The sequence below is a fragment of the Propithecus coquereli genome, unplaced genomic scaffold (genome assembly GCF_000956105.1).
Source record: "Propithecus coquereli isolate 6110/MARCELLA unplaced genomic scaffold, Pcoq_1.0 Scaffold54, whole genome shotgun sequence".
NCBI lineage: Eukaryota > Metazoa > Chordata > Mammalia > Primates > Indriidae > Propithecus > Propithecus coquereli.
Window position 1 is genome coordinate 4,352,386 of NW_012151285.1, and position 10,461 is coordinate 4,362,846.

General features: G+C 36.8%; 1 protein-coding gene and 1 pseudogene across 1 annotated transcript; one reads left to right on the plus strand and one right to left on the minus strand.

The window, feature by feature from the left end:
- Nucleotides 1-3,632: 3,632 nt before the first annotated feature.
- LOC105820783 lies at nt 3,633-4,096 on the plus strand (annotated as a pseudogene).
- A 5,639-nt stretch (nt 4,097-9,735) lies between these two features.
- On the minus strand, nt 9,736-10,233 carry LOC105820785 (keratin-associated protein 13-1-like). The gene has a single exon (XM_012657339.1). The coding sequence runs from the start codon at nt 10,231-10,233 to the stop codon at nt 9,736-9,738; it is 498 nt and encodes a 165-aa protein (XP_012512793.1).
- Nucleotides 10,234-10,461: the final 228 nt, after the last annotated feature.

Below are 10,461 nucleotides of genomic sequence, written 5' to 3' on the forward strand. Positions count from 1 at the left end.
TATCCACAGTAAATCACATATTTCCAGGAAGTCGATGAAGGTGAAGTGATGCTGATGGTCAACAATCAGAGATATTAGACAGGCTGAGTGTTAAAGCTCCATAAAGTGCAGAAATAATCATGAAAGAATGAGGAATATTCAGCAAATTGACCCAAAAAAGCGAGAGCCAAAGGCTGGTTGGTAACAAGTTGATTGGCAACTCCTGGACAAAAAGAAAGTTGGACCATAGAACCTGGACCCACAGCCCAGAGACTGGAAGCCAGCGCTTCCATAGCCAAAAGATCCAAGACCAGCATTTCCGTATACAAGAGATCCAGGGTAATTCATCTGGCAGGGACTGCAGAAGATGGTATTCTTTGGGCGGTAGCAGGACGTCTGGCAGGGGCTGGATACCACACAAGCCCTCTGCAAGCTGGTGGGCTCACAGCAGGTCTCCTGACAGTCACTGTAGAGAGAGGAGCCCAGCTGGCAGGTGCTGGGAGAATAGTCTACATTGCTGGGGTAGAAAGAATCATAGGTGGAAGCTGGGTACCCCAGGCAACCTCCAAGAGAGCAGGAGGAGAATTTTCCAGAGCTGTAGTTGTAAGACATGTCAGGAGTTCGGAGTTCACCAGAGTTGCAGTGAGGAGTTTGTGTCTGTGAATGCTACCTTCTGTACTGCACACTTATATTCCCCAGCAATGAGCTGTAGTAGCATGTGCCCATTTTAATGAGAATACTTAATTAGTCTCCAGACAAAATGAAATTCATTAACCTTCAAAGACTTTTTATATGAATGCAGACTTTTAAATGAAAGAATTTCATTAGTTTTCAAAGCAATTGTTCATGAAATAAAAATGCCTTTTCTCACTCATCTTGCTTGGGTAGACTGAAAACCGCCATAATTGTACCTACAAGATTGATGCTTTATTCATCCTTCCCTCAATACTGGATCAAATGGATAAACAGTGAAAATTCAATTGTTTTTAAAGATCTAAAATACACTTTGTAGTCTAGAAGGGACATTTATATTGCTCCAAGTTTTGGAACTCAATTGAGAACAGAAAAGGAGTTTCTCAATATATATTCCTTCTCTCAAATCTCATGAACTTTATAGAAGAAACAACCCAGTAACAACCCTTAATTGACAGATATGCCAAAGGAGTGCCTAGCACATTTGGGTTTAATTTTCTTACAGCATAAGTAGCGAAGTCACCCTTGTGTGCATGAGTATCTGAGAATGAAGGGTCCAGTATTTGCAGAAGTGATTTGAATGTTAGTTACACTGTGAAAATATTTAAGTCAAGAAATCCCTGCTCAAAAGTTGGTTTGCATCTTGATAAAAATCATTAATAAGTTTGATTAAAAAAATCCATCCTCATAAGATTTAAGTAATTTTTTGGTGGTATTGATATTATTGAGAAGAAAATAATATGTACTATATATAAAATATGAGCCTTTATTCTTTATTTTTGTTCCTCTCAGATGGTCAATTTTTACTACAGAGGGAAAAGAATAGCAACACATGAGGAAAATGTCTATATTCTATATAGACTTCACAGAACAATCAAGGACTTAAAGAATTCATAGTTACAGATGGCCTTTATAAATTGAAATATGGATGTGGGAAGGGTATCAAAAAAGATGATAATGTCAAAAAGAATGAATGCCTTTGGGGCCTCCAAAATGGTGCAGGTATCGAGTGACATATATATTCTGCCTGGCGTACTAGTATCACAAGGATTTTTCTGGACTCTCCCATAAAGCCCACCATAGCTAACTATGAATAGATATATGGCATGGGTTCGGGAAATGGCAGACCTCTTACGACATCCACCTTCGAAACTGATATGTTGTGCAATGGAAATTAGCTGAGACTCATTCTATGAAGAATCAAGGTCACTAGGTGGAAATTTTAACGGAAGATTCAGCTAAAAATCTAAAACAAGGTGCTTTTGCAGGTAATGAGATTTCCATCTTGAGGGCACTGGGACTATCTAATTAGGATGCTGCAAATGGGATTCCAATCCGACAGAAGGCTGGGGGTAATTGCCCAACTCCCTTCTGAACTGTAGACTTTATGAGTCTAAACATTTTGAGTAGACAAATTGACCTCCAATCATGTTTCATTTATTAGGTGTCATGGTTTTTCCTCTGTCTCTCACATAAACAATTCTTATTTATTAGGCTTCTTAATTGTGAACAGCAAAAAGCATTCTAGAAGATTCCAAACCTTCCTGGTGTATTTGTCAATAAAATATTGAACATCAAAACGTCCACATAAATATTTAACTCACCTAAATTGGATTTTGATTTTTGTTTCAATGCCATCCATTCTTATATAAGCTATTTCTGTGGAAGAGTATTCTATGAGATCAGGTACTAAGTAAAGTTGATGTTCTTTTCTAAACAACAACAACAACAAAAAAATGGGTGTTTTTGTATCCAAGCACATTTGTTCAGAAGTAGAAGGGAAATGCTTTTCTATAAAATGAATAAATCAAACAGCACAGAAGTCATAGCAAGATAAACCTCGATCTCTTCTCTTCCTCAAGAGATCAGTCTTCATGACACTATTACAGAGAGGTGGAATATAAGTCAGAGACTAAGAAAAAATATGACCATTATTTAGAAATCTTGTAATACTTGTCAGAAACACCCGAGAACAATTTAAGTCAAAGTGATGTCTGCTGTTTTCTGAGGCAAAGAAAGACTCTTCTTAAGATGGCTCCTTTAGCCCGAATTTCAAGGTAATTACTTTATAAACTTTCTTTAAAACAAGCGTGCTTTCTACATTCTGGGAAATCCTTTTAGTGGGAAACACTGACTTAGTGGTAGAAATATGTTGACATTTTTGCCATGTTTTGCTTTTATTTTTAATGCTTTTTCAGGATCTTCAATAAATAATCTCTAACATTCCAATATAGCAGAAAGTAATTTATAATATTTAACTCACTCAACAGTAAACACACACACAAAAAGAAACAAACAAAAAAAGCTAATATTGGCTCTTAGTAGTCTGCATACAGTTTTAAGCAGGAACACAAGATATAAAGGGAATCTCTCAGTTAATATTTTATTAAAGCCATTCAAGTTGTGGTCACATTGTAATTTTAAAAACCTAATACATCTTGCATATCACCATTGCTGCTTTCTGATGACACAATTCATTAAGTCAGCTTGCCACTTTGTGATGACAATCAATGCATGTTTTTGTTGAAAAAAATGACTATGAATAGACTGGTTAACTGGCAACTTTGCTAGCCAGATGGCAACAATTTTGAGACAGATTGTGAAAGGAGTATCAATTATTTTAATTAAACCAGCATCCCTCAGCTCAGACACTGTCTACCTCTAAAGTAGTTCTCTGAATGATCTGCAGGGTGACCTTTGGTAAGGAAAGAAGATTAATAGCTTTGAAGATTCAACATTATTAACTGAATTCCAAGGCACAAACTACTGCATTTTCCAGTTGTAAAACAACAAAAACCGCATATGTCTACCCATGACAATCTTTCCAATCCATTTAAAAGCAGCAGGTAACCTGTTTTTATGTGCCATGTGAATGGCACACCTAATGATAAAGGTATATAAATGCCCCAGTCCAAGAAGTGACATTCAAACTCAGAATCTTATTATTGTAAGTCACATCTCCCGTCAACATGTCCTACAACTGCTGCTCTGGAAACTTCTCCTCCCGCTCCTTTGGGGGCTACCTCCGCTACCCAAGCTCCTCCTGTGGCTCTTCCTTCCCCAGCAACCTGGTCTACAGCACTAACCTCTGCTCCCCCAGCACCTGCCAGCTGGGCTCCTCTCTCTACAGTGGCTGTCAGGACACAGCTGTGAGCCCACCAGCTGCCAGACATCCTATGTGATGTCCAGTCCCTGCCAGATGTCCTGCTACCGCCCAAGGACCTCCTTGCTCTGCAGTCCCTGCCAGACGACTTACTCTGGATCTCTGGGCTTTGGATCCAGTGGCTTCCAGTCAGTGGATTGTGGTCCCAAGGCTTTCTCATCCCTAAATTATAGATCCAACTTTTATGGCCCAACCTACTTCTCTTCTAGAAGCTGCCAATCTGCTTCTTACCAACCAGCGTGTGGATCTGGCTTCTACTGATCACATGTTTGAAGAAATGTAAATACAATACCAACTCTATCAAGATCCATAGTATCTATTCATCTCCTATCCTATCACTGGCCTACAAATTTGACTGCTGCAGTTACCCATTATAGGTATAATTTGAATTCCAGTAACTGGACAACATATTCCTTGGAGAAAGATGCCAAAACTGCTTTCTTATGATCATACAGACATGTAAAAATGGAGCATACTTTTTCTTAATGCATCTCCTATTAATTTTCCCAAGTACAATTGTTTTAAATTTCATGAAGTGGAAAATGTTATAAGTTTAAATAAAAATGTTATATGATATCTGCATATCTGCTTTCATATTTTTTGTTTATCTTTTATCTTCATAACTATTAAATATCTGGCTGGGTTTTTTCTGTATCTTGCACTTATTATTTAAAATTTTTTAACTTTTGGGGGGCTGGTTCTGCTCATTTTAATCACAATGTTTCTATTATGATATCCAATTATAAAACATTAGTAAAATCAAGTATTTCTCCAAAATGTGTGCATTTAAAAAAGATCACCATTTGTTTTTTCTAATTTCAGAATATTACAGGGGTACAAACATTTGGTTGCATAAATTGCTTTTGTACCATTTGAGTCAAAACTATAAGTGTGCCCATCCCCCAGATAGTGTGCATTGTACCCATTAGGTGTGAATTCACCCATCCCCCTCCTCCCCCCTCCCTTCTGCTTGATTTCCCATGAATGTTATTTCTGTATGTGCACGTAAGTGTTGATCGATTAGTTCCAATTTAATAATGAGTACATGTGATGCTTGTTTTTCCATTCTTGTGATACTTCACTTAGCAGAATGGTCTCCAGTTCCATCAAAGTTAATACAAGTGGTATTAGTTCACCATTTTTTATGGCTGAGTAGTATTCCATTGTATACATTTTATTAATACACTGTATTGATGGGCACATAGGTTGTTTCCACCTCTTTGCCGTTATGAATTGTGCTGCTATGAACATTCAAGTGCAGGTGTCTTTTTTTTCCTTTGGGTAAATACCCAGTAGCAGGATTGCTGGATCAAATGGTGGCCAGCAAACATGAACAAATGCTCAACATCTCTAATAATCAGGGAAATGTAAATCAAAACCACAATGCGATATCACTTAATTCCACTGAGAATGACTTCTATCAAAAAATCCCAAAACAACAATTGCTGGAGTGAATGTGGAGAGATAGGAGCACTTATACATTGTTGGTGGGACTGCAAACTAGCACAGTCTCTTTGGAAGGAAATATGGAGATACCACAAAGAACCAAAATTTTTAACTTTAAAGAGTAAAATTGTCCAATTTTCTTTTTGATACAGCAGAAAATTTTTTGTCTTTCCTGTTTACTTCACCATTAATACCTTACATGACAAACCCAAAGTACAAAGTCTTAAGACTAAAACTCATAACTGTGTCCATTTTTTTCCATAGGTAGTAAGAAAATTCAATGTTTTATGTAAAATAATTATAATTTTCAGTGAATATTAAATTGACTAGACTACATAATTTTGGAAGGATGATTACTCTTCTGGAATATATTCTAAAATATATGAGAATCTGGAGTGAGGATATCCAGGAGGAAGTTTGATGTTAGCTAGTGAGTTAGATTTGGTGAGGGCTCTAGTTCCTCCAGCCTTATTGCCTAGTAAGAAATCAAGTCTCTAAATGAAATCTCTAACATATTTCAACATTTATTAGCAAGTAGGCCCAATATTTTTTATATAATCAGTTCTATAAATTTGATGAATTCCCAATCTGCTTGTTTTTCGAGTTGTTTGGTTGATAGCATTTGTTTGAAAAAAATATTCAAAACTAATGCACATGTTCTCTTGTTACAGGATTCAGCTAAATATTAAGGCAGTTGATAATGGTTGAATCAGCATTTACGCCTCAAATGTTTCATCATTTAAGAACAACGTTATGAAAGGTACAAATGACCTAGATCCTTATACTCACGTTGACAATATATCTTGATTTATTCCTTTTTGTCTCACTGTCTAGTCCGATTTGGCAATTGTCTCAGATTTTTTACTTTCTTATTTATAATCAGTAATAATTTTACTAACATCAGTGATGATTGGTTTAAGAGATCTCCAGTGTTGCCGTGGTTTTATCTAATAGAGAATATGTTACATGTACAGTGAATAGAGTTTTTTGTCTAATTTTGTTAAATCTGAAAGAAGACAGATATCCCCGTTTCTTACCATTTCTGAATAAAATAGAACTATCACTTTTCCATCAAAGAGAGCACACAGAGAGGATCACTTAATAAACAAATTACCCTCAGATACAAGCAATGGGAGAGCCCACATGTTCAAGTCTTGGTGGGTGGTGATTTGTTGTTCCAACCTAGCCAGTAGTTCTATGGCCTGTTGCATAGCCTGCAAGATGCAGCAATATCCACCAAGCCAACAGTAGGTGGAGTTAGTGGGAAATTTGAGAATTACTGCTTAGGCGTACATGAAGTGTGGGCACAAAATTGAGGCTGTCACAAAGCATATAAAGAATAATTTAAATGCTATCACTATACTGGTTTAGCCATGTGTTATATTGTTTAAATCTACAACTATTTATTTTATTGATTGGTAAAAGCAAATTCTGTTTTAAAAAAAATCCTTTTAGGAAAAATGAGCCAAAAATAAAACTTTGCTTTTTATGAAGAAAAAAAAGGAAAGTTCTGAATTTCGACTATTAAAGGAAGTTGATGGTGAGTATACAACCTGTACAACAACTTGATAACATTTAGTAACATGAGTGTAGGTGATATCCATGGACCACATGAAAAACAGAAGATGTAATTTTACTGAATAAATATCAGTATCTTCTTCAAAGGATAGCAAAACATTTAAGAAGACTGTCCCCAAAATGATTATTTATCATTAGCAGTTGCAAAAGATATCTCAATATATCCCTCTGATGCATACATTTTCATTTAGGTCAAATAACTGTTTTAAATCATTTTCACACATGTTAAGTCCTAAGTTTTCTTGTGCATGAACAAAAAGATTGAAATGATAGCTGATAATATGCCCCTCCATTAGTATAAGAAAAACATTGCTCAAGATTAAATGAACACATTTTTATACCAGTATTGTTAAATACTTCAAACAGAAAGTGAATTAATTCCAATAATGGTTTGATTCTTCATCCAACCCAAAGAATCCAAGTAAAGCCATGAAAAATTCATAATGTTCTGTTTGACAATGTTAATGTAAAATCATTTAAAATGTTCAACATTGAAGATAAAATCATTTGTTTTCTCAATAATAATAAAAAGTATAAATTTGAATAAAGGACAACATCATGGTGAACATAATAAAGAACCCTATAGAAAAGAAATTCATTTTTAACTGTAACAAATACATAACTCAATTTTGCATCCAAATAAGGTACAATCTTCTTCCAATAAAAGTGGAATCTGTAATTTAAAAAAACAATTTAAACATTTTGTAGATACGGTAAATTATGTGTACCCCCATATTCTGAAATTAAAAAAAAGTAAATAATGTTGGCAATCGATATTTTCCCTTACTTTATCAATCACCACTTTCACCTTCATGTGTTGTATTATATTTGAGCCATCGTTTTGTTGATTTTTAAGTCATTGTTAGTGCTGCTAAGTCATTATGATGTTGCAAAGCATATGCAAGAATTTTTCTTATTGTTTCTTGCTTGAGCTACAAGAATAGACAAACTTATTTCTTGTTGGCAAAAATCTGTTGATTGTAATGGTTCCCATTTTGATTAATAAAGATGTGATTGAGCCTAGTTATAATGATGTAAAATTTATAGTCCAAAACCGCAATTACTTTTGCACCAACCTAATACTGTTCATGAAGCTAATGAAATAAGTCCAGTAGTAGATTAAGTCTATTCAGATGGAGTACCAGTATTTCTAAGTACCAGAAATACTAAGGACTCCTTAGTTAACCTAGAAGTTGTATATTAGAAAATAAAAAGAAAGAAAAGAAAAAATCAGAAAAGAGCAACAGAAAAAAATTAAGAGATTGAATTCAACTAGAATGATCCTTAATCTATAAACTTTGGCAAGTTTCAAATCCTTTTGAGTCTCCATTTCCTCATGTTTGAAAGGTCTATAATATATTGTGTTTGTCTTTCTCTCAGGGATGTTCGAATAGTAAATGAAAATGGTATAGCTGACATTTCTTGGTGCCTGCTCATATAGTATACTCTAAACTATGATCCCAGGCATAGCTATGGTAAACAATTTCATGTAGGTCTCAACCCCCTTTGCATGGACAGCATCTCCCCTCAAAAATACGCAACATTATTTTACTGTACAAGGCCTTCTCCAAGGTCACAACTAGGAACACAGGAGACCACTGTGATTCTTCCCTTAAACAGCTATGAGGTTCCAGGAAATTATACATCTTGGACATTGCTCAACCCATGGAAATAGAGGCTGATGGATAGATGCTTCTCCCTGTTGATCTGATCCTGAGGTGGACAATTTTGAGAGTCATTCTATATGCTCCTAAAAAGTCCTCGCAGGATTGACGTCAAGTTGCTCATCATAAAACTAACTCTAAAGTGTACCCTTTCATGAGATTTTCCTCTTCGATTCTTTATCCATGTATGGGCTCTCATACTTGCTTGCTGGGATCTTGTGCCAAAAATGTGTCTGCACACATGCCTTTGACTTTAGCTCTGCTTTGGGGGAAAGGAGGAACCACACTAAGACTAACGAATATAAATGTTTGTTCAACACTGCTCAGGTGCGTTGCCCTTAACTTGATTGAGGTTGAACTTTGGAAAAGTATCAGGAAGTTACCCACACCTCTGAACCCAGTTACTCCCACCTAAGAGTATTGTGATTCTTTTTACGCACATTTGTAGGTGAGGCTCAGGGCTACCCCACTTGTGGGAGGCAGGGATCCTGACCCTTTTGCCAACTAACAACAAGCAAAGCATCTGTCTTAGGAGTTGCTTAAGGCTCATTTTATTGTTGGTTAAAAATACACACTCCGATACTGGACTTTTGGGTATGTTTTTGTCTAAGTGTACAACTCACCTTATAAATTTTATGCTATTCTTGTTGTCTGCATTTCTAGTTCATATATTAATTTCTTTCTTTGTTTTCCTCTATCAGCAGAAATGCATGTGCCCCAGTCTTAGGCAATTCTCACTGCTGTTGAGACAAGTCTGCAAGGGCAAACTATGGTCTTCCAAGAAATCATTACTCTGGATAGGGAACATACTCAATGTCAACAGAAATCTTCTCAAATCTATCAAATTATATGTGCTCAAAATCCAGTTACTTAGTCATATTTATTTTTACTTTAATCCCCCAAATTACCAGACACAAAACCTACGAGCAAAATAATAACGACAATAATGTGAATAATATATTTGGGTGCCAGATCAAATACATTTATTAGATTAAAATTTTCGTTTGCAGTAGCTCTTGGAAGAAAATCAAATAGCATATATTCTATCAATAGTGCAAATATTAGGAAATAATGTTAGGTTACTCACTAATTTCAGAGTCTGCCAAAAGTTGGTGATGCAAGAATAAAAGGATAGTGGTAACTGGAGAGAAGGAAAACAATAACTGCACTGAGTATAGACTTTGATCTCAATACTCAAAATGGTATAGACACTTAGCAAGTAAATCGATAGAAGTGAGAGCCACAGGTTGGTCTGTAACAAGAAGACCAGCAGCTCCTAGAAGCCAAGTAGGATGGGCGGTAGAATCCTGATGCACAGCTCAGAGAAGGGAAGCTGCAGCCTCCACAACCTAGGGGTCTGAAGCCATTAGGTCCACAGCCCAGGGAGCGGCAGCTGCTGGATCCAAAGCCCAGAGATTCAGAGTAAGTCGTCTGGCAGGGACTGCAGAGTGGGGAGGTCCTTGGACGGTACCAGAACGTCTGGCAGGGGCTGGACACCACACAGGACGTCTGGCAGCTGGTGGGTTCAGAGTAGGTCTCCTGACAGCCACTGTAGAGAGAGGAGCCCAGCTGGCAGGTGCTGGGGGAGCAGAGGTCAGTCCTGTAGACCAGGTTGCTGGGGTAGGAAGAGCCACAGGAGGTGCCTGGGTAGCGCAGGTAGCCCCCAAAGGAGTGAGAGGAGACCTTTCCACAACAGCAGCTGTAGGGCATTTTGATGGCAGATGTGAGTTCAGCTGAGTGTAACAGAGAAGATTCTGAGTTTTAATGCCACCATCTGGACATGGCATTTATATACTCTCAGCGATAGGTGTGGTGCCCAATAGGGTCATTCTTTACATATTTATGCTCCCCCATTTACACATGTACAACTCAATAATCTTCTCTGTAATTGCATTCAAATAGCTTTCCATATAATATATTTATGGATGCTATAATTTT

Excerpts from the sequence above, each read along its gene's own strand:
- LOC105820785 (XM_012657339.1), bottom strand. The coding sequence starts at position 10,233 with ATGCCCTACAGCTGCTGTTGTGGAAAGGTCTCCTCTCACTCCTTTGGG.